The sequence below is a fragment of the Centroberyx affinis genome, unplaced genomic scaffold, assembly GCF_046629955.1.
Source record: "Centroberyx affinis isolate AG114_WGS23_722 - 3 ecotype Tasmania unplaced genomic scaffold, CSIRO-AGI_Caff_v1 ptg000297l_1, whole genome shotgun sequence".
Taxonomy (NCBI): domain Eukaryota; kingdom Metazoa; phylum Chordata; class Actinopteri; order Beryciformes; family Berycidae; genus Centroberyx; species Centroberyx affinis.
In genome coordinates, this window is record NW_027278975.1 from 389532 (window position 1) to 417470 (window position 27939).

Genomic DNA, 27939 nt, shown 5'->3' on the forward strand with positions numbered 1-27939 from the left:
GCCAACATGTTGTTCCTGCGGTCTATGACACTCTAAGCAGTATTTGTGAACACGGACAGGCCCAGAAACCAGAGAATTAAGACTCAAACGTGTGATATCAGCTATAAAGACTACAGTGGCACATTGTATTGCTCCTATTTCGATTCTGTTTTCTGTTTAGTTCTAAATGGAAAGAAGCGTATGCCATGTTTGTTGTTATCACCATGGTATTTCAGCGACACTTCCCTTTCCAGACTTTCCAGCGCACCTTGTCAAAACAACACTGTAACTTGTGCTGTTGTTTAATTGTCTCCAGTTTTTCTTCACACCCCGCACGCCTATCAACACTTACATAGTTGTTTTGAGTGTCTACCTCGGAGACTGAGTCGAGACCACAGCTGCACGTCTTATTACATTTCCCTTGATATAATGATCTCACTCAAGGCCATTTGTGTTGTGCTGCAGACCCTGCGGTGTTGTCAGTAACCAGTCTGTAAAGGCCTGTTATTACAGTGCTGAGATCTGTCTGAGTTGCGTGTTGTGTCTGCTGATCAATAGGATGTGTCAGTATATTGAATTTAAGATGGTTTAGTCGGGTGTTTGTCTGGCAGCGGTATGCCGAAAAGGCCCAGATGTGATACTGTTTTCCTAGTTTGACATTGGCGAGTTGACATTGGCTGTTTTCTGACTGTACATTGTAAAGTGATTTAAAAAAAAAAAATGTAAAATGGGTGATTTGGAGTGAGTAATCTGATTGTAAAGTGAACCCTGATTTAAGAGGGTCTCTTAACAGACTCAAGGTCACATTCTGTCCTGTGGTTGGGTCCTTTGAGCCTGGATAATGTTTCACCATACCTCCGTGTGCCTTTCCCAGACATACTGCAATAAAGCGTTTCCTTTCCTTACTAATTTTAACAACAGTGAATGTTGCTTTTGGGAAATGCACGTATGGCCTCTCTCATGTTATGCAGAACAAATTAACCACAGTCAAAACGTGTTCGGAAACTTCTACATCTCTTTTCTTCTGTTGACTCACACTTAGACAAAGCCTTTTCCCCACCGACTTAAACACTTCCACATTGAGGGATGCTCAGCGTTGCTTTTAAAATAAGTTGTATGTGGTAAAGTGTGCCTGATGAGTTTCGATGCTCTCCCTGCTGGTGTGTGCTGGCAGTTGTACAGTGGAGAAATGATATCTATACCACATGCAGTTCAGAAAGTGCAGGCCAAATTACACTCTGGCGCTCTGTGTTCTCAAATATGTTGGAACATTTGAAGGGAAAAAGAGAAGATCGCTGACTTATTCACACTCATAGTGTTGTGTAATTTTTCACTGGTTTTTAAATTTAGAGCAACCACAACCTTTATTTAGACTTCATCGCTCCTGAAATATGCCTCACTGCACTTCAGGCTGCATGTCAGTGTGCCAGCGCTCAATGGAATGAGCGGGTGTGTATAGGACTTATTTAGGCTGCAGAGAGAATGTGAGTTTGAAGTGATATTTAACATCGGTGCATTTTCACTTCTGATCAGACTTGATTGACAATATTTTCCACGTGAAAATTTGCATAATTTTTAATTTTAATTTGCATATCTCCATTTGACATGTTTTCATTGTGAAAACCTAGTCTAAAGAAATCATACTCCTAAAACATTAACAAACTACAGCAATGTGCACAGTAATCATATATTTTCTATATGTCTAGAGTCAGTAGTAATGTTGCATTTTTGCAATTTTCAATAATGAGAGTTGGAAAAAAGTCTGAATGCCAGAGGTTGACTTTTAATACACTCATAATTATTTAAGCTTAAAGCAAAAAAGTACTAAAGTAAAAAAGTTAAATATCCCAGTAATTAATGCTGTGTTGTTAGGGAAAATTTGGACTTCATGGTGGTTTGGTCTGTGTATTTGTGTGTACTGTGTGTGTGTGTGTGTGTGTGTGTGTGCGTGTGCATGTGTGTGTGTACATACATGTGTGCATACACAGTGTCTGTGTGTGACAGCCACCTCTGCAAGTGTTCAGATTGTGTTTGTTCAGCACTAGCCTGTCTGTGTTGAATTGTTGAAACAAGAATGGTGGCTGGTCTGCAGCTTTCTCCATCTTCTCCTTATTAACGCCTTACTTGAGAACCAGCTGTCAAAAGCTAAGATTTAATTTGGCCTGGAATAGGCCGATGTCTTGGGATTCGAAGAGGCGTATGCTGTCGGTGTTTGGTGAAGCTGAGCTCAACCACAGAGAGGGTTTCGACCACAGAGAGGGTTTGTCTTCCAGCTCTGCCAGTCATGGGAGGTCTGGAAGACACCACAGCGGAGAGACGAGCTGCGTGCGCTTACACAAATTGCCGGGTTTGTCATGTAAGGCTTATATGCAGATGTGATGCATGAGAGTGTGTATTTTCATTCCTCATCATTTTCGCTCGACAGGCTCAGCGTAGTCATTAGGCAGCAAAAGGACAACATTTGCTTTGGATTAGAGGGATAGACGTATCAGACGGCAGCCAGCGATTCTCCTGTTGGCAGAGCAGACACTGAAGGCCATTGCTTCACCATGACAACAGATTGCTGGGGTGGTGGAAATGGACTGCAGGAGTGTCCTGTTTCCATTAATCATCGGGATACGCCACTCATACCTGAAGCACAGCTCAGAGTCTCCCCCAAATTGTTGTTATGCAACACACTGTCATATGACAGGCGTGTAGTGATGATGACATGGCAGCTGGAAGTGGTTTGTTCACCGGTAAAGAGTTGCATCATACTTTGGTCCCCCTGCAGCTGTTTCATGTTACATCTCTGTCGATGCACCTGAGTCTCAATCCATGCAGTATTACTATTAGTTACTGCTAAGGCTGGGAGTTTAAGCTTATTCTGCTGTTGTGCTTATTTTGATAAAATGTAAATGTAAACATGAACCTATTTCCATTTTTAAACTCCATTACTTTAAAATCCAGGGGTCAGTGAGTTGCAGTTGAAGTAGGTTGATGGAGTGGGACAGAGTGACAGAGAAGCACCAGAAACACCTCCACTATCTATGATTTATCACCCCCTCTCTCACTGACGCTCCACCTTTATCTGCCTGTCACTCTGCATCTCTCGCCTTCTATATCTCCTGTGACTGGCTCTCTCTCTCTCCTCTCCCTCTCCCTTCCTCTCTAAGTCTCTTCTTCTTATGAGGCTCAAAGTGATTTCCAAGGCGGTGCTTGCTGGCCTTCTGTTGTTAATAAAGAGTTGGAGCACCGGCTGCAGTCTTGGCTGGTAGACGCCGAGGCCTCGGGGCACCGGGGGAACAACGGCGTGCGCTCAAAGCCCAGCCAGATCTCTGAGTGCATTCTAACACTCACCAGCGACTTTCAGATCCATGTCCCTCTCCTTAGATATCAGCTCAAAAACACACGCTGGATAGCTATACCGCAAACAGACAGTTGCTACAGGGGAACAACAGCCAAACAGCACTCCTCACATATGGTGATGGTCTGTCGGTTGATGTATTTTTTAGTTCGTATCTGGGACGTGTCAGGGTTTGATAATGATGGATTGTGTCCCGAGAGGCCGGGTTCACGTTTTAGGCTCAATATGGATAATTAGTCTCTCTTCAATAACACAGCTGCAGCAAAGGTTCAGCGGTTGTGGAGAGCAAATGTGTCACTGTAAAGCAAGGGTTACAGTGTGTGAATGTGCCTTCACACTCTCAGCTGCGATTGGATGCCAGTTACAGTTTGCCTCTCTTCCATCTGCTTTCATTTACACCCAACAAGCAATGGTGAGTTATTAAAGCCCGCAGGGGACCAGTAAATTCACCCACAGGGTCGCTCGCAGCTCCTTAAAGCCAGCCGCCTGCCCATGATGACGGGGTGCAGTTAAGGCGCTCTCATGGCTCTGGAGCCCATTGTCCTGCCTACGCTGGTGGACCCATGGATTCATCTTAAGGGTCACAATACACGATGACTAAAGAGCTGCATGTGCAAAATAGACAGAATGAGACCAACTATTTGGTTACACAATGAAGTCAACGTATTGTGCTATGCTTTGTAATATGAATCATTGAGCCTATGGGCCAGGAAACAGACAGGCTGACTGTCAGTTTCACTCTCGCTCTCACTTTTTCCAGAAGGAAATAGCGCAGACACAGTCCATCTCAACATACACTTATCCAGTCTGAGAGTCTAGGCTCAGGGAATAAGGAGAGGTGTGTAGTCTCTCAATGTACACCCAGCCAGCCAATGAAAGTGTTGTTTTCTTCAGATGACAGATTGAGGAGGGTAGAGGTTTAACCAGGGCCAAGCCCTAATTGCTGCATTCTTGCACTTGAGCCATTAGCTCACTGTCTCTGGGGACTCCAAATCTCATATTAAGGAATTACGTGGAAAAAGCGAGTTATAATCAAATAAGATTCTTGAAGACGGTAAGGAGTCTCGCTCAGTGTAATAATCACCTTTGCTGAGTGCGGATCCTTTGTTACGATCTCTGACTAGTGAAGCTGAAGTCTTCTTTAGATGTTTATTGACATCTAAGCACCAGTGAAACACTTTCATTTTGTTTCAGAAACAAATATAATGACGTGGTTTATTCCTCCCTGGGTCCAAAAGCCAAGCTGGACAGTAGTTTTAGCTTTAACACAGCAAGCTCTGATGCTTCTGTTGACCATATGGATGGAAGGAAAGCCAACCAACATTAAGGAAAGAATGCTGCTAATTTGGGTCCAAAATATTCCGTGGCCTCTCCTAAATTAAAGCACATTTTCCTAGCAGGTTGCTCTGAGTTATGGGACAAACATGTAACGTATTGGTCATCAGTCAGCCAGTACAATACAAAAGCAGATTTTTGCTATATGACATAATTTAGTCTGGCAATGAAAGACAACATTGGTTCAGTGATAGGATTATCTTTGTTTTCCTTTCTTTCTCTTTTTCAGAGCAAAGACCAGCAAGATCAAGCTTTGAATCAGAGCAATAAAGTCTTCCTCTACTGTGGCTTCTTGGACTATAGGTGGGTCTCCCTTACACAGCGTAGATACAGCATGTTTCAATTAGAACAAACTCCATTCAACATTCATACTTAGTCCCAAAATGAGAATTTGTTTTGGTTGTCAAGTTTGCTTATTCTTTAAGGCTTTAAATCAAGAATTATAATCAAAGGTCTGGAAAGCTGATCTTTATTTTTGTCACTCAAATCCAGTCCAGTGTTACACACGTTGCTGTTTCAGCTTGGTGTGTCTTGAGAAACAGTTTGTAGAACAAACCTTCTGTAAAAATACGGTGATCTGATAAGTGGAGCCAAAACACTATTTAGAAACCATAAATCATTTTAAAAGGGAGTGTGTTTTAGTTGGACTCAAAGGCTTCCTCTCCTTACTCCCCCTTCGCCCTGAGGTTCAAGAAAAATGTGAATTATTGGATTGTCCTGTCAGATGTTTAATTCAGCAAAATATTCTCAGCGCACCTCCCATAATGGATCATGTTGAATATTCCCAGCCAGCAGTGTTCCTACAAAAACCCTCAGCATTTTTTTTTTCCTGCATATCCTTGTTTTGATAAGTTTCATGCTTACTTGTTTATAAAAGAATGCGTAGTATGTTCTCTCAAACACCACTGGATAATGTCTGAGTCTGCATGCCATATTTTCTCTGTGAATAAATTGTCTTCTCTCTCAGTTCAAAGGAGGGGGTATGGTCCAACGAGGGCTGTGTACGCTCAGGTGGGAACTTGACGTACTCTGTGTGTCTGTGCAACCACCTCACCAACTTTGCCATCCTCATGCAAGTGGTGCCTTTAAAGGTATGAAGCTTTGGCCACGCTTTACGGAAATGATTCTGCCTATAACCATGTGGAATCTGTTGGTGGGAAATTTTCTTTGTTGCTTTTTGCCAGGAGCATTGTTCTTCTGCACCACCTTTATTCCATGGCGAGTTTCTCCCTCTGTGTCCTTGTCTGTTCCACAGTACATAACTAGATTTGTAGGAGTGTAATTGGACAGGAGACAGGAGGCAGTGGTTTACCACACAGTAACCCACCACCCAGAGGCCCCACTGCTGCTTTTGGACAGTTTGCCATTCCTCCCTGTAGGTCAATTGTAAGCAGACCTACGCAGTAACAATGTTGGTTTCACTGGTGGTTTTTATAGAGAAGTACTGTGGACAACCATGATTAAGTGTGGTTATATCGGGTCACTGCAAAGGTCAGTGGTCCATTCCTCAAGGACCACAGTCTCTCAAGAGACCAAAAACTATCCATTTGAAAGATCTGGGTTAATATTTATGCCACTACTGCTCACTTTCTCTCTGAATGCTCTTCTGCATAGTATTCCCACTGTTTACAATACATTTGCATTATCTGCATTTAGCTGACACTCTTACCCAGAGGGACTTACAATGCCAGCCCTGTGTACATTGTCACCACAGACTATTCTCCGTTATCCCAAAATATGCGCCATGGGAGTATGGGCAGCATCACGGATGGCTTCTTTAAATAGAAAAGAGGAGTCCTTTTTGCAGCTAAGTGGGCCAGCGTTGTATTTAAGTAACAGAAGTCTATTTGATGCTATACTTTCCCTCGACCAGTCTCTAATTAGTGGGCTGCCTCATCCCTCAGCTGCTGGGGAACATCCCACGTATCCCTATTCTGGAAGGCAGAGGCTTCTCAACCCTCATAATGACAAGGCACATGTGAAGAGAGTTAATGGAGAATCAAACCCAAATCCTCAAAATAGCTTAAACTCAAAAACAACATCAATGCGCTGGGCCGTATGCCACGGATATATGCATATGGACAAACACAATTGCCACTGTCTCTCTTTGGCTGGTTGGACGATGTATATTTTGCATATCTCAAAACCATATGAAAACACAGAACTTTGGACTGAGGTGTTTTCCTGTACATTCAAAGTCACATGAATCTAAAAAAAAACTAGAATACATACAGTATATGAATAGATCTCATCCAGAAAGGTGGTGTGTGATTCTAAGTTGATTCAGTGTTTTTTGGGGGTTTTTTTTACACTGCAGGAGTCATGCCATTTTACTGAAGCTTTATTACAATGATATAGTCTTGCCCAGTCCTGGCCAGGAGCCTGCCTGAGAGCATACTAATGAGGGTCACTATTGTGGTCATCATCATAAACTCTACTGAGCCCCCTTTGAATTTCCTGGCTACCAGTCTACTGGTCGAGGCTGAATGAAACAGGCCAGGGGTTTTGGACTGGACTAGTGCATGGAAGAGAGGATCGGACCTCATTTTATTCAACTCCTTCCATACAGGCTGGCCACAGTACAGAAAACAATAACATCGTAGATACAGTAGATACTGCCATGTTTTGAGGAACGTAGCAGTTCACAACAGCCTGTAGGGGGCAGTGTTGCACCACTTTCAGCTTGACTTATTTGAAGCTTCAACTTAACATGTGGCAGCGCTACTGATTAACCATAAACCACATTACCAGCAAAGTAATTATGTTTTTCCATTTGATCTTATTTTGCCATTATGGGTGGCACTAATTGTGATATCCATACACAGCTCACCAATGTCCACCGGGTGGCGCTATCAACCATCGGTTATGTTGGCTGCTCCATCTCCATCTTCTGTCTTGCCATCACTCTGGTCACCTTTGCAGTTCTGTCGTGAGTATCATCACTGAATCACAGTCATATACATCATTTAATAGCCTCATAATGTGGAATATTTAATATATACTGTTTATAAAAATATAAAGATTTATACATATACTGTATGTAGGCCTACATAATACATAATGTAAGTTCATAAATTTACTCATATGAATATGTAAATGTATTTTATATCTACTTATACACTATACAATCCAATTTTATATGTTTTTGTGTGCCTGGCAGTACTTAATTGACAGTGGTGTTCCTCTGTTGCTCTGCAGGTCAGTCAGTACCATCCGTAACCAGCGCTACCACATCCACGCCAACCTGTCCTTCGCCATCCTGGTGGCCGAGATCTTACTGCTCATCAGCTCCCGCTTCGACCCCGGCACGGTAGGTACTCAGTACAGCACTGCACTGCAAAGAGGTGAAGCAGAAATGTCACACTCATGATGATGATGATGATGATGACAATGGTGATGAGGATAGCAATGGCAATTATGTTGTTATTGATGATGACGATGATGATGATGATGATGATGACAAAGATGGTGATGATGATAATGAATGACGATGATTATGTTGTTGATTATGGTGACAATGATGAAAGGTGTACCTCAGGATGATTAGTGATTGTCTATGGTGTTAGCTAATGTAGCTCCTTAATAAACTAAATAATAATAGTAAACTTGATTTGTATAGCGCTTTTCAAAACAATGTTACAAAGTGCTTTACAGCATGAAAAAGGCAAAATGTCATAAACTGCAAAGTACAAGTAAATAAATAAAATAAAGGTACATAAAAGAAAAAGAAAATCTAATAGAAAAATACAAAACAGGTTCAAGAAAGATTAAACAATAAAAATGAGTGACAAAAGTAACAATCATAAAAATAACGAGATTCAAAAGGCAAGATTTCAAAGATAAAACTGAAATAAAAAATGATGATGAGGAGAAGGAGGGGAATGGACGTGTGGAAGATGAGGATTGTATTTGCATGTCCTGGTCTTGTCTCCTGTCCCAGCTGCCCTGTAAGGTGATGGCGGTCCTGCTCCACTTCTTCTTCCTGAGCGCCTTTGCCTGGATGCTGGTGGAGGGCCTGCACCTCTACAGCATGGTGGTCAAGGTCTTCGGCTCCGAGGGCAGCAAACACTTCTACTACTACGGCATTGGCTGGGGTTGGTCTGCTTGTTTACACTCTGAATCATATGCTTGATCCATGAAGACAAACACACAAAAGCACATACAAACAGTACATTGTAAACCCACACCTCCCTCACACACACATACGCACATGCACACACACGCTCACACATCTGACCTTTACTCGCGCCATTGAATGCATTTGAGTGATATCTTCTATCAGAATATACACAGAGGCATCAGGACCTGTCTTATTCATTGCTGTGATATACAGTATATTCCTCATCTATTTTTGTCATATGCCCATATCAGTCCCTCTGTTGTGCATTTTTGTTTGTCTGTTTTAGATAATTTGTTTTTGTTTTTTTTACCCCAGTCACCTGCCTCTACCTCGTGCCATACCATCATTGTAAATAAGAGTTTGTTATGTTAATTGACCTTACTGGGTAAATATTGGCTGCATCAAAATAAATAAATGTGACCCTGCTAAACCAGCGGTGAGTTGCTCTCCGTTGTACCAACGGTAGAGGCAGAGTGGACAGACAGATAGAGAGACAAGCCGGGACATATACTGTGTTTGCCTGCTGGGGAATGCATGGTCTCTCCTCCACATGCTGAAGCCATTAGGGGAAATAAGATCCCTTTTTTATTACTTCCTTTCTTTTGGCCAAAGTAATTTCTCATTTTGTGTGGCCAACTGCAAATTATGTGCCGGAGACTTGTCCGGCAGTTAGAAGTGTAGCTGTTAGACATGTAAAAGGAAAACACTCATTTTGTAATTAACAGCTGCTGCTATTAGCTGTGATACAGGCTGCTGACCCTTTATCTTTAATTTCCTTTAATCTTTAATTTCGAAGTAACAGTTTAATTTTCCTGCAGTAGGATTACGCTGGAAACCTCTGGCCTTGGCAAGCCAAAAGATCTTTGAGCAGATCAAAGTATTATAATAAAAAGAGCTGTGTTCAAGGAAATGAGCAAGGAGCAGCGTAGCAGATAAAGACTGTCACAACAAAAACCTGGGTCCAGTCGTATTTGCAACGTGTCATGGTTTGTTTTAGCCTGCTTGCTTGCCAGGATGGGTGGAGCCGTATTTCAGAATTAATTGAAGTGTACTTGTCGGTGATTGACAGCTTACCCGACACTGAACTGTCTGATACAGTTAACCCCATCCATCCAGTACACCATGCAGGTTAAAAAAACACTTAGAATTATTTTGCAACCACTATTTGACCCAAATCTGTCAGAACACACACATCTGTGGCCTTGGCAAAAAGCTTATAGGGATAGACCATGTTGATTTACTGTAGATGGCCATGTTGATAGTCAGGTAATAGGTTACATTTTTGGTGACACATTTGCTTCTTTCTCTTAACATTTCTTTGTTCACTACCAGGTTCTCCGCTGGTGATCTGTGTGGTGTCCATGACCTCAGCACTGGACAGTTATGGTGAGGTTGATAAGTAAGTAACTGAGCCAGCACACTCAGACCTGGACATTCAAAAACCATATGATATTAATTTAATTTGATTCCATCAAAGTCTCAAGGCTTGATGGAAAGGCATGAGAATGATGTCACCCATGGTGAGAAATTGGAACAGGCACTTTTCTTTAACTTCATTCAAAAACGCTGCAATGTTTAGGCTACCGGCAACTATGTCATTCCATGTTTACATTGCAGCGTTATGTTATAGTATTTTTACTATTTTTACTGTATACTGAGATTTATTCACTTCTGCTTCTCCCCCCTCTCTCAGCTGTTGGCTGTCATTGAAGAATGGAGCCATCTGGGCATTTGTGGCACCAGCACTGTTTGTCATTGTGGTGAGAAATTTATACAATAAACAGTCATTTTTCACAGTTTTCATAGTTTAATTTAGGCTATAATTTAATCTCCATTACGTGTAGGCTTAGTAAGTGTATTCTATTTTAGGCAAAATCCCCAAGAAAAATCCCAAATCATGTCTCTTGTGCCATTGTGTTAAGTTGATTGACCCTAACATGTTGTTTCCTCTCTGACATTCAGGTGAACATTGGCATTCTGATATCTGTGACGAGGATCATATCTCGTATCAGCGGAGAGAATTATAAGGTTCATGGAGACGCCAACGCTGTCAAGTGAGTAATTTTGTTTTCATGACTGGACTGATGCTCTAAATCCTATATTGTCCTCAAACTGTGTGTTGTTTGTTTGCAGGCTGACTGCGAAGGCAGTGGCTGTGCTGCTGCCTATACTTGGCATTTCCTGGATCTTTGGCGTTCTTGCCATCAACACACACTCCCTGCCATTCCTCTATATCTTCGCTGTGTTCAACTCATTACAAGTAAGTTCTTAACTACAAGATCTTTCTTTCAAAAATGTGTGCAGTCATTTGTGAATTTCCACTTTGAATTTCCACTTTCTGTATTTTTTTTTTCTGTAGGGATTCTTTGTCTTCCTGTTTCACTGTCTTCTCAACTCTGAGGTATGGTGTAATCCTGATATTTTCACTATGCGCTGTGCTTGCCTTTTCTGTGATATTTTAATGATACAGTTAAAGCTGCACTAGGCTACTTTGCATGTCGGCAGCTCCAAATGGCAGGGAGAGGTAACTGTTTGAAAAATTTGAACCTCAGTACCCAGAAATCATCACTGTGACCTCAGTAATCTGCATACAGCACACTTGCTTATCTCTGATTCATCTCTTCCTGTGGGTGGAGAAGTGTCACCAGAACACCCGACACCAGAATATCATTTGTGCAAAAAGGATGTATTTTCACATGCCTAGTATAGCTTTAAACCGGCATTTATCACTTTCATCTGCCTGTTATGGCTTTACTCCTTTCTGTAGGTCAGAGCTGCCTTCAAACACAAAACCAAGGTGTGGTCTCTTACCAGCAGCTCTATCCGAAACATCAATGTGAAACCCTTCAACTCTGACATTGTGAGTGCTGCTGTTGAGGATTCGCGAGAACAAAAATGAGCTGTTCAAGTCTACCTGCCCAAGTCTAACTGAGTCTCTCCTTTCCATCCTCTAGATGAATGGCAACAAGGAAGGCGTGACTCCCACGAAGATGAACACATGGGACAAAAGCACCAACTCGGCCAATCGCATCGACCTGTCCGCCGTCTAAAACCACAAGATCATTATTTCTGTCTATGGCAGAAGAAACAGAGCAACCTGAAGCTCACTAGTGTAGAATGACAAACACTGGCCAGAGTATTTTTTTTTCCCACTGTTTTATGTGATGAACGCTACACTCTTGTCCACTCAAATGAAAAGCAATACCAAAGGAGGTGTTGTGTGGATAGCTGACTAGTAGCCTCACCTTTTAAAAGACAAACAGACTCCAAGGACTGTGCCTTTTATTATTGTCTCATTTAAAGACATATCATGTTACCTAAAACTAGGGCAGGGATTTCTGAGGAGACACAAGGTCAGCGAAGTGACGGCGAGCTTTATGATCACTGAGCATGGTTCAGGGTCTGACATGCAGTAGATACCATGACGTGCTTTTACAATCTGACAAAAGACAACACGCAGAAGTGTCTCGACTCGTCTGTTGCCTAGCCTACATGTCTATTCCAGTTGATTTATTATTTGGCCAGAGTTTATTTAAATCGCAGTGATATGCTTATTTTCCTTTTTGTGCCACTCCACCTGCTTTTATTTACTTGCAGAACATGTAATAGAGGCTAATCTCATTTGGGATGGTAATTAGACTGTCATGATTTTCATAGTGTTACGGTTGGGTAGAAATGCACAACTTTGCATAGATAAAGACCAAGGGGAGCACTATACTTTCATAAAGTGTAGTGTTAGAGTTATGGCTTAAAAACAATGAGAATGGCTTCACCTGTTAATAGTATTTGATTCATAATCCACATTGACACATAGCTTTATTATCTGTCCTCCTGTACTCACTGCAGTATGATCCTCTCCATGATTCAACTCCTTCGCACAGTATTAATCCATATTGTAGGAGCAGCATAACATAATAATGACATAACAACAGTAAATTAAACTCCACATTCTGATGTATTTATTTATTTTGTGATTCAAAGTTCTGCATCATGTTTTCGCAAAGCATCACTGCTCAAGAATCAAGTGTGTATGTTCTTGTGCTGATCAATACTGTGTCTCTATTTGTGTGTTGTATCTCCTCTTGAAATGAAATGACCGTGGTATTTTGCAGTACCGCACATCTTAGTAAGCTGCAGTATTTTATGCTTTTCGAAGACTAGTCAATTCTTGGTTGTGTTTCAGACACAATTCTGTGAATTTTTGTGGTGTTTTGTTCAGCGGTTGCTGTTTCAAATTTTGTTTTGAAGTTTCATACCTTTATTTGTAAAATTAAAAAAGTAGTAAAATATGTATTCTACAGCAGAGGGATTTGATTTAAGTCCAGGCGATTGCCGTTTATCTTAATATACTGTGAGACTGGAGGGAGATAAACGTATTTTAAAACTCTTCACTGATCTTACACTGTACCAACATTAAGTTTCTTACAACAGGATTTACTGTAAATCACTCTACGCTCACTCTCCATGTCACATTACTATGAATAGTTAATTTTCAAATATTTCTAAACTCATATCAGGCCTTTATTGATTGTTTTCTAAGGTACTATGTTCTGGCCATTCTGTGCTTCTACGTTATGTTTATTAAAAAACGTATATGACAAGAATGCATAGTGTCTTCTTCATTAATTAGCCTCTAGCATCACGTTAAAATCTGTAGTTTTGGATGTATGCCAGCATAACATATGCCATTTGGTGGGCACTTTCATCTGCCTCACACTACCATGATGAGTGCATAGGTTTTCAGCATGGGTGGCCTCATTGGGAATCTAACCAACAACCCTGACAGTGTTGGTGCCTTGCTCAACTCACTGGTCAATGGATCACTTGGGAATGTGTTATACGAAATCAGACAAAGGTCGGAAGTGTGGAAATATCCTGCACTGGATGGTAAACAGCTCACTGTGCTGATGGCCTAATGCTGCCTTTAAGTGCTGTCGGAAATATCATCATTAACAGTTTAGCGCCCTTGAATGATGCAGCAAAGTGGTAAACATGACTGAAAAAGTGGCAATTTTCTGTGATACCCAAGTTGCCAATATGGGATGTTTAGGAATGGAAAGCATGGAAGTTGTGTGAACAATTGATGGTAAACGTAATGCATTTTATTGTTATACAATATGTTATTGTTTGGTATTCTGTGTACATTATTAGGCCTAGTTGTATCCTACTATTTTCACTTTTTGTCTAAATTTTAGTTGTCATGCATACACATCTTTGGACTAATAGTTAATTAAAACATCAATTAAAATGTTAAAGGTTTGTACTTATTACAGCAGCAAAAATGTTCGGCTGCAGACTTCCCTTTGTCTCCTCCGTATTCTTCACCCATAGGAATAATAAAGTTGAAAACTACTTTTGTCATAGCTTACTTGGAGTTTACGAAGAGTTTACGAGGTGTACCTGAAGGCGCCATATGCCTGTCCGTGTGCGCATGCTCGTCGTGAGATATGAATAACTACAGAGCAGAGGGTTTAGCAAGGTGAGAAACACAATATCGCTATCACCGGTCTGTGGCTGGATTTAAACAGAAATCAAGATTAGAAATACAGGTTTTTAATTTCCAGGGATTCAGGGGAAAGCAGTAGACGAAGCTTGAGTCGTTGAATAAGCACAGGTGCCCGGAAATAATTTGTTTGAACACATTTGTTTGTCCCTACGCACATTGTTTGAACTTTTTATCGATGGTGACAACAACATTGGAAAGCTGTCGTCGATACGTTTCTTGAATTATAAAGCTTGTCATGTGTGAATACGACATTTTCATCAATGAAATGGGATTTACCGGCACTGGGGAGCTGTCGTTGGATTGTGCGTCTGTTCCACTTGGAAATTCAACCTCCTGAAGCCACTCGGATACTTTTATACGTTGATTTTTATTATAACTTATGGAGACTGTTGGGAAGTTTGAGTTCAACAGGAAAGATCTGATTGGCCACGGCGCCTTCGCAGTTGTGTTCAAGGGGAGACATAAAGAGGTAACTGGTCATCTGAGAGAAATGTGTTGCTGTCTGTGGATTGTTTTCAGTGTTGATACTGTACTTAGATCCTGCTTGTTCCTTTTCAAGAAACGGGACTATGAAGTTGCTGTGAAGTGTATCAACAAGAAAAACTTGGCCAAATCACAGTCTCTGCTCGGGAAAGAAATCAAGATATTGAAGGTAACTAACTGACTTTTCAATGCTGTCACACATAGTGGCAATTCTGTCTCTTTGTGCCATGTACTGACCATGTGTTTTCCCACATCCTCAAGGAACTCAAACATGAGAATATTGTTGGACTACTTGACTATCAGGTATGGATATTCTCTCTCTCTCTTTCTCCCTCTAGCTCTCTCTCACACACACACACACACACACACACAGACAGACCCATCCATCTGTAACCACACACTACACACACAAGCCATGTAGCCCCTGTAGCCACATGCTGCAAATGTTGACACATTGTGCAAAACAGTGAGCGTCACTCACCCATGTGGTGCAGACTGGGCTCTCTGGATGTTGTAGTTCTTCATGGGGCCAGCAGTCTTCCACGACATAGAGTGGAGCTGTGGGGGTTTATGTTCAGAGCAAGTTTCACCCAATATAGACCGATCATTAAAAGAGTGATACAGGATTGCTGTTTAATGACATGGTGTCCTAAATCTGAACAGGATTGTGGATTTTCCCTGTCTAGGAGGTTTATGCCATAGCCAAAATATCCTTAAGCCTTTACACAAGTACAATACAGGACTTTTGTCATTTGTTTGGAGGTGTGTGTCCGCTTTCCACCTCTCACCTTACTGTCACTGTAAGCCACCAGGCAGGCAGGCAGGCAGGCAGGCATGAGTGAGCTGATCTGTCCAGTCAGTCACACTATCTGTAACAGATGGCAGGGTGCAGCAGCCTAACGACCAGGCTAAACAAAGGCTTATAAAAGCGCAGGCTTGGTGTGAGTGTCGTCTCTCAGCAGACACGGAGCGAGGCACGGCCTGATGACCTCAGATGATACGCTGAGATCTAACACCCGCTCACACCGGGGCAGGGAGAGAGCCTTTGAGGACAGTCATGTTAGGTTGAGTGACGTGTTAATTTAGCCTGCTCCTCTGTCATCTCTCACACTGACATTTGTTACAGTGAAATAAACAGCCTGTTGTATTCATACATTATTAGTAATGGCAAACACCTCCAAATTGGGACTACATCCTTTGAATCCAATACACAGGCCATATAATCTTTTTTTACCAAGTGAACTAAATGACAAACAAGAAGCAGCCTGCTCCCCTGCTAGTTACTTCCCATGAGGTATTGATGGATTGTGCGTATACGTTACACGTGCCCATCACTCTTTAGGTAAAACAGTGATGTATTCAGATGACATTAGCCTAGATAATCTTACCTTATGGTGAACTTTTCAGGGTTTTTTTTTTTTTTATCTGATTCTCAGCATCACTGTTTTCCCAGTACTATTCCTTTGCCCCCATGATCATTTGCATTGTTTCTGGTTTTATCAACAGGAAATGGGAGGATGTGTGTATCTGGTCATGGAGGTAAGATGCGTTGAGAATGGCAGTGACTGGTGTCTTTTCATGTCCAAATACAAATAACACATTCACTGCACTGCATCAACCTACCAAGCTAAATTCCTTGTATGTGCACGTATACTTGGCAGCAGTAAATCTGAATCTCATTTGGCAGCATCATCGACGCTTTGGTAACAACTTTGTTTTTCCTGTCTTCTCAGTACTGCAATGGAGGCGACCTGGCAGAGTATCTCCACTGTGAGTGTGCTATGCTCCACCGCTCATAGAGTCCCTGGTCTCACCCCTGCTGTGTCTGTAACGTTTGCCTTTACACCTGCGGTCAGAGCAGAAAGGGGGACATTCACACCACACCTCACCGCCGCGGGAGAGGGTCAAACTCACAGCTTGTTACGTGTAAATATTTTGGGAGCAGCTCGGTCTGTGGCTTTAAGAGGCTTTGCCGAGCTCGTTCAGTGTTTTGAAGGACAATAATAGGATTTAGGGTAGGCACAGCAGTATAACCATAGAAATCAGGTTCAGCATTCCCACAGGTCAGTGGGTAAATGATAAGTAATGCTCCCAAGTACTTAACCCAGATAAAGTGAAACACATGGAACTGTTTTTTTTGTTTTTTGTTTTTTTTGTGATTAACACTTTCCAAGAGTCTTTCCCTACAAATCCTGTGGAAACTAAAACAGAGTGCGTCAAAAGTTGCTGAAAATAACTCCCAGCCTTTATTTGTCTTGCCATCTCCTTCTAATGCCCCCTATGCTCCCACCACTCATGAATTCGCAGAATAATAAAACAAATTCTCCCTAGAATGTCATGCTGAAAACCTCCCCCACCTCAAGTTTCACACCCTCCCCTCAAGATGTGATGACGAGGCCGAGGGCACAGAGTTGATATTTCTCAGGCTAAATTTACCTTGATGCGTCTATTTAAATGCCCTGGTCTAATTCGGCGTGCTAGCATCTCTTATTTTGTAGACGTGCCCATTTCGTGTCTCTTGCCAGGGAGGCACATCCTGCCATTTGCAGCACAACACTCAGTCACGCTTGGCAAGGTTCACGGAGCACCCACATGACCTCACCCATCTGTCACTCACTTATCTCCTGTCCTGTGGTGGAAAAACACTGCAGCTAGAAATACAGGACTGGGCGGGGGCATGAGCACGGCTTGCGGTCTTGATGTTAATTACTAATTTGCTCCTCACCGTCAACAAATTGCTGTTCCGCAAAGTATGATAGTAATGCCATCCTTTGATGTGATCAGTCATATATTTTCACTCCCTCGTCATATTAGGTTTTTCTATCTATCTTGCCCTGCTAACTTCTTCCCATGTATGTTCTCTTGTATCTCATCAGCTAAGGGCACGCTGAGTGAGGACACCATCCGTGTCTTCCTGCAGCAGATAGCCCAGGCCATGAAGGTCCTGCAGGGCAAAGGCATCCTCCACAGAGACCTCAAACCCCAGAACATCTTGCTGTGCCACCCAGAGGGCCGCAGGTCCAGCCCCAACAACACCTGCATCAAGATAGGTGTGTGTGTGTGTGTGTTTGGTAATACTGCTTCCCTCAACAGAGAAACACGAGTCACTGCTGCAGGGCGTCTGTGAGGTTTGTTGATTTGTTATTGTTACAGTGTTTGGATTGGAAGGACATGGTGTGACAAGAAGTTTTGGCTGATTTTGACACTCCACCCTCCTCCACCTGCTAACCCACACACACACACACACATCTCCCTCACCCTCACCCTCTCTCTCTGTCTCTCTCCCCTCAGCTGATTTCGGGTTTGCACGTCATCTCCAGACAAACACGATGGCAGCCACGCTGTGTGGCTCTCCAATGTACATGGTGAGTATTAGACACCTATTACCCTGGTTTCCTCTGCCAACAAGGTATAATATGTCTCCCTCTGCCTAAGCTGTAAGCTGTGTTTGTCTGGCCACAGGCTCCTGAGGTCATCATGTCCCAAAACTACGATGCCAAGGCCGACCTGTGGAGCATAGGAACCATCGTGTACCAGTGTCTGACTGGAAAGGCCCCCTTTCATGTAAGTGCCACTCTCACACACACACACACACACACACACAAAGACAGAAGCATCACTCTTCTGTGTTTAGGTAAATGGATTTAACAACTCTAGTGGATTAAATCACTAATTCTCAAACTATTACATATTTTGGTCGGCCAGGTTTCCATGACCTACTAATCTGAAATGTTCGCTGAGCTCTGCTTATGAAAAGCTTTTCAGATTTGCTGTGCCCTCTAGAACGGGCCAATAACCAGAGTCCTTTATTACCAATAGTTTTAACAAGAAACAGCACAGGATTCATCCCGGTCACATCTCTTGACAAAGCAGCAGGCGGGCGACACACGACCCATAAACACCACGTGCCTGCTGGGTGACACCCTCCCTGATCTCCACCCCAGACTTGTTGTCTAGAAAATGCTGGAACAGCTTGACTGCTTGTTAGGAAAGAGCCTTGTTTACAGATGGGGAGCATGCGGAAGTGGCTGTGAGCCATTCCTGTGAACCCAGGGTAAATATTGTTTCACAACCCCGGGTATTACTTTCTACCACTCACTCAAGAGGCTGCTGAGCTCAAACCGTTACGCTGATGTTGGTTCATTCATTCAGCCTTGATTTATGTATAGACACATGCTAATATGCAGTGACCAGGCAAGGTCCCTTCTTTGATTTGTGTGTTTGTGTTAATAATGTAAGAAGAAGAAAAATTCCATTGTTCCACCTTTTTGTACCTGTTGAGGTTATTTATGTTGCGGTTTCCTTGAATGCGTTTTCCCTGACAATGAGAAAGATGGTTGGCTTCTGTTTCTGCTGCGTAGGTCAGTGAGTTGAGAGCAGTCCAATGGTCAGTGTCAGGTTGGACCACGGTGTATTCTTTACTTCGTTGGTTAAGCTGAAATCTCCACGCATTCTACTCTGTCCTCAGTGGTATCAGCCAACATCCACACACTGTATATGTTTGCACTTTGGCACAATTCATTTTCTGTACGCATGTGTGTGTGTGCATGCCGGTTTTCACGTGTCCCTCTCATGTTTGTGTTGTGTGTGTGTGTGCAGGCCAGCACGCCTCAGGAGCTCCGGCTCTTCTATGAAAGTAACAGGACCCTGCTACCCAGGTTAGTGCACCCCTGGAACCCCCTCCCAACACACACACACACACAGACGCACCTCACACACACACACACACACACACACACACACAGGCTGGTGTTAGGAAGAGGGTGTAAACACGCATTACCAGGAGATTTGTCTGCTCTGCTGATGAATGGCTGATGCTGATCCTCCATATGTTCACACTAAAACTGTGTGTGTGCATGATATATGGTGTGCACATGGCCAGTACATGAAACGCATGCAAGCGCACAGGCAGACATATGCACACAGCAATAAATACAGTAGTTGCACGTGACCTTTCAGATATAGTCCTAGCTAGGAAGACACTGAAACAGACATCTGACTGACAGGTGTTTATTTTTATTTCTTGAGCCAAGCCTTTAGAACTTTCTGGATCCCCCTCTCACCCACTATCCACTGTCAAGGCATCCTGCTTTCTAATTTACTTGCTACAGATAGCCGATTAGTTGTTATGAACAAATGATTAAGGTAGTTGAAAAATATAAGGAAATTTAAATGTATGTATGGCAATAAGTCTAGTCTGCTGTTTAAAGTATGTTTCTCTATGTGAGGTTCTGTCCTCCTTGTGTGTCAGTATGTACTGTGAAACTGTCAATATGTCACCAATGTCAATAAGATAAACTCCTATACAGTCAATTCACATGGCTATTATCTATCTGATTCTGACTCCTGCACCTCTGACATTCATAACTTGGAGCTGGAAACTCTCCAAAAGGAATTCTGCATTATCTGCCCGCTGTTTTCATTGTTGACTTTGTAAGCTTGCGTTTGGCTCGCAGCCAAGCTAGTCTGCTGGAATGATAAAGCCTGTGATAATGCTGCTCATGTTTGTGTGTGAGGAGGCATGGTTTGTTGTTTTCTTGTCACTCTATATATAACTGCTCCAAGCTGCCAGCTAGTGGCCTGCACTGCTATCATTTTCCACATGACCCACATAGCTCGGCACAGACGTAAACAGACGCACACACTCACACACACACACACACACACACACACACACACTGACTGTGGGTGTCATGATGTCCTGAGGTTTTGCACTTGAGCCTCAAACTAGAGTAATTTATGTATTTTACAGCTCATGGAAAACACACAGGAACATAAAATTGGTAATGATCGCATGTAGGCTACACATCCGTTATAGATACACCTGCACATAAAGATGCATGAAAACCTGTGTGTGTTCCCCAGCGTCCCGAGGGAGACTTCTAGCCACCTAAGACATCTGCTGCTGGGCCTGCTGCAGAGGAACCACAAAGAACGAATGAACTTTGGTAAGAATCTGCCTCTCAAGACTCACTACTCCTTTTTTAGAATTCCATTTTAGAAATTCCCTCTTAACATTGAAATCTTTCCATTCGCAGATGAGTTTTTCCACCATCCCTTCTTGGAATCGAGTTCATCCACAAAGAAATGTATGTACCTACGTTGCCCAAATACAGCTTGGAATCAATAACGCTGCTGTAGCTGAGATCCTAACACCGGTGCGTCTATGTTTCCTTCACAGGCTCTCCAGCTCCCATGCTCTCCTACCCCAGTTCTGGCTCTGGCAGCTCCTGCAGCAGCTCCTCCACATCCCATCTGGCCTCGCCTCAAGTGCGTACACCTTTGTTTTTGTGGATCAATAGAACAAAAATTATGCGGTATAACAGATGTGAACTAGCAAGCAGGGTACACTCCTAGGATTTATTTCACTGTCATTCCCTTGAGGAACCTTTGATCCAGCATGCCTTTTTTCCTCTGCTCTCTTAGCATTCCGATGGAGAGATGCATCGACTTCAGCCCAAGGCCCTGCACTGCCCTACCCAGGATGCCCCTGTCTTCATGCTGAAGGATGCAGCCAATCAGGACAGCAGGAACGCCTCATCCTGCACAGAAGACTATGTCATGGTGCCTGCACAGTTTGCCAGTAAGACTTGCTTGCCACACTCTCATTCAGCAAATGTCTGGGTTTTTCCTTTATATCAGTCTGTTGAAATCTGACTTATTTCCTTTTACTGCATTGTAGGTGAATACACTTGTGAGATGGCAGATGAGTCACCCATTGAGGGCAGTCTGATATACAGTGGGTGAGTTGAACAGAATCAATTTAATTGACTTATGTAATTGTGATTTATAGTAGTGTGCTCCCCCTAGTGTTTTGTTTTTTCTCAAACGCCCCTTTTTTGGCACCACTTTAAATGAACATTACCCCCCTGAGCAGGACTCTTAAACAGAACTTTACTATACTGAACTCACTGAACATTAATCCCTGCCCACAAAATCATTTCTACCTGCTGCGCCAGGTACTTAAAATCATTACCATACTATATGAACTTGAACTCTATGCCCCAGTCATTTTATGCCTATATCCCGGACTCTGTTATGACTCTAATAACATTTGTTTTGAATGCACCATGACCCCAAGAAAACGTTTCCCTGTGCACTTGTGTAAAGTGGAACAACAATAAAGTTGAATTGACTTGACATGATGAGAGCTGGATAGACTAGGCTTACTGACATCTTCCTTCATGCGTTCCCCCAGGAGCTCACTACTGGCTGAGCGGGGTCTGGGGACCGCAGGCAGGACTCCTCCCTCCTCTCCGCTGCTGCGCTATCCCCCCAGACCTGTTAGGTAAGAGGAGGGCAGGTGGGTTGGTGCAAGTGGGTTTAGGTTCTGGTAGGTGTGAGGTGAAAGTGTTCAGATATAGAGATAGAGATATGATAATGAGGTTGCATATATGTAGTTCATGAGGGAATAAATAGTGGTTTTAGAACTGGTGAATGTACTTGTTATGTAAATTACACTGCTGTTTTCCAATCCTTAATAAAATCTGTAAAGTCACTTCTAACTGCCTCTTCCTCCATGTCTCTTGCCTCCTCTTCCTCTGTTATCCACATAGCAAGCCCATTGAGTTCGGCGGCAGTAACTACAGCCAGTCTGTGCCCATTCCTGTCCCAACTCAGATCCAAAACTACCAGCGTATGGAGCAAAACCTACAACCTGTAGGCTTGCATGGCTCCACCAGGCATGTACAGCCTCCCACCCATCTTATCATGCCCCCAGTGTCTTTTTATCACCTTTTCTCTCCCCTCTGAGAGGAGACATTGTCTAACTGTACCTCATGTCACTCAGGGCCACACTGTGCTGTGCTGGCAGCAGCAGTGAAAGCTCCCTAGCATGTGCTGGGTCCAGAGCTCCAGGTCCAGGCTCTGTCCTCAGCTCCTCGAGGCTGGCCACTGGTGGAGCCCGACCACAACAGTCCTCTCCACCAGGTAGGCGTCTGTACTGGCCTTTGATTCACCTGTCCAGGGAATATTTGCTGAGCAACACTCCTTTTCAGCATCACTCCTACAGTTAGACACTTGGGAGTTTCCTAGTACAATGTCACCACTGTTGGCCACTGAGGCCATTTGGGGGTTATAGGAAAAATGCACCCTCTTACTCTTACACTGTTATATACTGTCAATCTGTCATGTTCAGTGGGGTTATTTTGTGACGAGGTGTGTTTTTTGGTGTACCCACTTTCCTTCAACCTGCCTTGTCTACTTCTATAACTTCAGTTAGTGATTTCCTACATTTCCCAGAATGCCATTCAACACCCCCAAGAGAATGTGCCTGAACTTCATTCAGTATGTGAAGGTTGAGACAGGAATAGCAATAGTGATAGCAATATTAAGAGCAAGAGAGCGAGTGTCCCAGTTGAGAGAAAGCATCTGTTTAGCACTGCTCATTTAAAAAAACAGGCCAAATTCACTGTTTTTGCTTAAGGAGGGCGAGTTAATCCCTCTGTGCTCTGTACTCTGTAGTGGGAACCACCCCCAAGACATCAGAGCAGACTCTGCCCCTCAGCACCAGGACCGGGCTGCTCGCTGGCTCCCCTGGCATGCAGCACAGCTCCAGTCGCAGGCATAAGATCCAGCTAAGAAGGCCTGACTCCCTGAGCCCCAAGGTCAGCTTCCAAAATATGGAGAATCCACTTTAACAGAAACTGTCAAATTTAATAATCTTTTACGCCTTCACCATGTAACTATATGTGTATTAGCAATGCTATTAGGTCTGAGAGCTTTAATTGTTTTCAGCAGCAGGCTCCACTATCAGTTCCCGGCCGAGTCAGGACAGTCCCAGACCTTCAGTCCTTTGACCTGTCACCTGCTTCCCTCATCAGGAAGCCAGACAATAAAAAAGGCCATTTTAAAAGGTCAGACTTTTCTCCTGTTGAAAAACTGTAATGGCATCAGCAGTTAATCGTGAGTCTGTGTTAATGATATGTGAACTTATCCTCTGGGACCTGTTACATACACCATATGTCATTTGATTAATCATTAAATGCTCCTGATGGTGTCTGTGGCCGTATTGAATGTCCAGGTCACTGAGCACAGGCCGGCTGTCTGATATGCTGCTGAAGGCTGCCTTCGGAGCTCAGCTGCTGGAGGATGGAAGTGACGAGAGCCTCAGTTCAGAGAAAAGCATGGACACAACAGGTACCAGGGCAACGTGGCACAACTGCAGCCATTCAAATGGATTTCTGCTGTGGAAAAGCAAACATGTATTGTGTGTCTTTTTTTTATGTAAAGCTGTTAGTGTAATTTTTGATGTCATTTTTCTCTCACTGATTAGGAAAGATAGGTATATCTGTTATATGTAGAAATCAGTACCTACCATGACGTAAAACACACAACACACCATTAGAGAGCCTTTGTTGCTAAGATGAAGTATCAGTCAGTGTGATCTTGGCAAGCAGCATTTATGTTTATGAAAGTGAGTCAGACTATTTTGAGTTAACTAGTGCTGTGGCCATGACCGTGTGTTTACCAGTTAAGTTCAGGTTCCAAGAACAGCTTGGCCAACTGACTCAGCTCCTCTTATTTGTTCCCACAGCTCCACCTAGTGGTTGTTATAGAGGTCCTGGTTCCTCAGACAGCCCCCCGGCTGTGGTCTTCACTGTGGGTTCTCCCTCCAGAGGAAACACTCCTCCTGATGCCGCAGCACCCAGGATGTTCACAGGTCGGTCTTCAGGCTCTCCTGAATATTGACTTCCTACTGAGTGCATTTACACACACATTAATATTCCAATACTGTTGGGCATATCTATTCAATAAGTATTCAATTTTTGGCTCATCTCATGTCATGTCCCATCTTTAATAACACTTACAACATATTCTGATGATAAGAAACCTGAATATTATAGCTGGGATATGCCCATATACTGCAATTTTTTGTCAGTATATGGGAGTATATGGGAAATCAGTGGGAGCGATCCATTTCAGTAATCTCCTCCATTTTAGCACCCTGCCATTGCCACTCCTCAAAATACATGCTAATTGGGTAACGTGCTTAAAGTCTCCTGCCAAGTGTCCACTCCATAATTCCACATGGAAAAAAGTGCACAGGTTAGTAGATCAGAATCAGTACTTTTAACGCACTGCACTGCATTAACAACATATGGCCCTTAATTGGCTGTTTTTAAAATGATGTTTATGTCTTTAAGGATTCGTAATCCAGCTGTTCAGGGTTAAGCTGTACTTGTGTTTGTCTTCACTGCAGGGTCGCCCAGCTACGTCAGCTCCGCCTGGCTCTTCAGCAGCCGCCTGCTCCAGAGAGGAGGCCGTCGAGACAGTGACAGTGAAGCCATGGATGCTACACCACACAGCAGTGTGGTCTTTCACCCTCCAGAGCTCCCCGCAGACGCACTGATGGAGGTACAGACAGACACTCTGATGATTCAGCTAGGCGATATGGATCTTGCTGGTTGACTTGAATCCTGCTTCCACAGGAATGGTTTCACTCTTCACAATGTTATATCTGTCTCTTCACCTTAGCAGGCACATACAGATGCTCTGAGTGATCTGCGTTTCACCTTGGGTTTTGTCCACTGCGTCATGGAAATGGCTTCCTGTAAAGACCCTGGGCTGGACGCCAGCAACAGTCCCGATGTGTCTTTCCTAGAGCAGAGCCTGGTGGCAGATCAGATCAGCCTTCTAAGCAGAGAGTGGAGGTGAGAAGCACGGGGCTTTTCATAATCTCTCAACACATAGCTCACTTTTCTAGCTGTCTCCCCACCAATTTTCTTGAGAATTATATTTTTCTGTTTCTCTTGTGCGTTTTCCAGCTTCGCGGAGCAGTTAGTGTTGTACATGAAGGCTGAAGAGTTTCTGTCATCAGCGTTGCACACTGCAAAAGAGAATATCAAACAAGGCAGACTCTTTCCCTCTGCCACAGTTAAGCAAGGTGAGACCAGCGACCTTTGGTTTTCCAAATGACCCAATTTTGAATTGTTTTCCACATTTAAAGCTGCACTAGGCAGAATGTTTATGTAAAAACACCCTAAATCACAAAGTCAGGCTACAACAGAGAAGAGCGTCGCCAACGTGCAAAATTGCCTTGTGCAGCTTTAACCATTGAGGTATTTCTTTTGCAGTGGTCATAATGATATTAGGCTTATTGGAGGTTGTTGAGAAGATGCATTTAAAATACAGATTGTCACTAATGGCTTCATGTTTCTCCTGTGCAGTGATCAGGAAGTTGAATGAGCTGTACAAGAGCTGCGTAACGTACTGTCGCTCCCTCAACGCTCGGCTGCAGAACTTCCTGCTTGACAAACAGAAGCTGATGGACCGCTTCAGTGGCATCGCCGCAGAGAAGCTCATCTACAGCCACACTGTGCACATGGTGAGCTCACACTGACATTCACTCCAGATCCAGTCTGGGTTTCCAGTATGTATCTCTACACTGTTTATCTCAGTATGTTTTGTCTTTTGTGTGAATAATGGTTTAGAGCTGTAGAGCTGACACGATGTTTACAGTAGATGATATCATGTATCCTCACTACTTATCGTGTTTATGTGTGTGTGTTTTTGTTGTGTCCAGGTACAGTCTGCAGCTTTGGATGAGATGTTCCACCATGGGACCGCATCAGTCCAGCGCTACCATAAAGCCCTCCTGCTGATGGAGGGTCTGTCCCGTATTATCACAGAGCAAGAGGACATCGACAGCATACATAAATGTATGTAAACACTATCACACACAAACAACCAGGCACTAGTTGTTACAATCACACATGAATGGATTTTCCATGGCGTCGCTATGATGAATTACCTTTATTGGATTATTATTCTTGTGATATTTGATCGGAGGTCTTTATGTAACTTATGATATTTTGAATTTCTCTCTTTCTCTCTCTGCTGCTCTCAGGTAAGCAGTGTATTGAGCGGCGGCTTTCTGCTCTGCAAACTTAACAGTGTCCAGCTCTACAGCTGTGGCTGCAGCAGCTGCACCTTCATGCCTCATCCGTCTCCCTACAGTGTAGATGGACCCTCTTAGACTGTTGATATACAAAAAGCACTTTGATCTTCCTTAAGGGAAATGACCAGTGGAGCATCAGCTCTCATCCCACCGCCCAGCCTGGAATCTTTACATAAATGCATGGAAAAGGCAGGAAAGGAGTCCTGTTTTTGCAGATTGTGTTGTGATTGTTGGAATAGTCTGGACAGGCAAATTGTTCTCAGGCTTAGTGTTGTTAAACTACAGTCTGTGTACATTAGTGTGGTGAATAATTAGATGCATTTTTAACTGATTTTAAACAAGTTGTTTTACTTGAAACAAAGCTTAGCATTTTCTGTGTGTGTGATATGTTATGTGTACTGTATAAGTCTACGGGCAAACAGGAGTGGGAAGATTGTACAAGTGGATGTGAAGACCAAATATTGCCAATGTGTAGCAAAACTAGTAAAACTGCACCTGCTGTATTTCTGTACATTTTTTGAGACGCAGAGTAGTGGACTGCAAGGTAATGAAAAGAGACATAAAAGAGACACAAAAGAGATGTGGTTTATCCATGATGTTATCAACACTATAATGGAATGAGAGGGTTTTTTTTAAACCTCATACAGGTTAATATATGTCTTACAGTCAGGCAGACATGTATGATATATCTCTACATTAAGCATCTTTTGAAATGACATTTGAATGAGATTGTAGTTTTATAACTGAATCCAATAATGCCTTCCCTTTAGGTGGCTATGTACTCAGTAGTGAGCTACTTTCAGTGACATTATCAATTGCATGCCACATTGCTTGTGTTTATGTGTTGTGTGTGTGTGTGTGCGCGTGCGTGCGTGTGTTTGTGCACATTGGTATGTATCTTTCAACAATGATAATCTGTGATGTAGAAATGTGAATTTGGGTAAAACACAAAATGTATTAATTTTTAATGAATGTGTTTACAGTTTTTGACTGACTTGTCACATCAATTTTTGTACAGTATTTGTACAGTAGTATTTGTGATGAATGAAATGAGTGTTAAAGCAGTAGAGTTTGTTGGATTTTATCAAATTGCCTTTTCTACTTTCATTTTAAGACTGCCAGTCAAATTTGCCAAAATCAGTTAGTTACATACTGTGTGCAGGGTGATGGAAATAAATATTATTTATTGTTAACTTGCTGGATTCTGTTGAAGTCCTTCTCTGTTTGGCTACTGAATGAATCTGCCTCAGGAAAATTGCATGTGCTCATGC

The 27939-nt window shown here is 42.9% G+C and overlaps 2 protein-coding genes across 3 annotated transcripts in view; both read left to right on the forward strand.

The window, feature by feature from the left end:
- Positions 1–13373, forward strand: part of adgrd1 (adhesion G protein-coupled receptor D1) — a 28758-nt gene extending 15385 nt beyond the window's left edge. For both annotated transcript variants that reach the window (XM_071515036.1, XM_071515037.1), the window contains 12 exons: positions 4890–4963; positions 5628–5751; positions 7486–7589; positions 7859–7970; positions 8601–8754; positions 10113–10179; positions 10474–10540; positions 10743–10834; positions 10914–11040; positions 11140–11181; positions 11548–11640; positions 11735–13373. In XM_071515036.1, coding sequence (XP_071371137.1) covers positions 4890–4963; positions 5628–5751; positions 7486–7589; positions 7859–7970; positions 8601–8754; positions 10113–10179; positions 10474–10540; positions 10743–10834; positions 10914–11040; positions 11140–11181; positions 11548–11640; positions 11735–11830 — 1152 coding nt within the window. In that variant the 3' untranslated portion in view covers positions 11831–13373. The remainder of the gene's footprint in view (positions 1–4889; positions 4964–5627; positions 5752–7485; positions 7590–7858; positions 7971–8600; positions 8755–10112; positions 10180–10473; positions 10541–10742; positions 10835–10913; positions 11041–11139; positions 11182–11547; positions 11641–11734) is intronic.
- Positions 13374–14614: 1241 nt separating this feature from the next.
- On the forward strand, positions 14615–27784 carry ulk1a (unc-51 like autophagy activating kinase 1a). The gene is made up of 26 exons (XM_071515038.1): positions 14615–14755; positions 14846–14938; positions 15031–15072; positions 16276–16308; positions 16503–16539; positions 17646–17819; positions 18061–18134; positions 18232–18333; positions 19369–19427; positions 20635–20717; positions 20808–20858; positions 20951–21039; positions 21196–21352; positions 21452–21512; positions 22326–22451; positions 22559–22698; positions 23233–23331; positions 23507–23624; positions 23792–23907; positions 24305–24430; positions 24971–25125; positions 25246–25421; positions 25536–25654; positions 25938–26095; positions 26294–26429; positions 26618–27784. The coding sequence occupies exons 1-26, from the start codon at positions 14666–14668 to the stop codon at positions 26659–26661; spliced, it is 2658 nt and encodes an 885-aa protein (XP_071371139.1). The 5' UTR covers positions 14615–14665; the 3' UTR covers positions 26662–27784.
- The last annotated feature ends 155 nt before the right edge of the window (positions 27785–27939 follow it).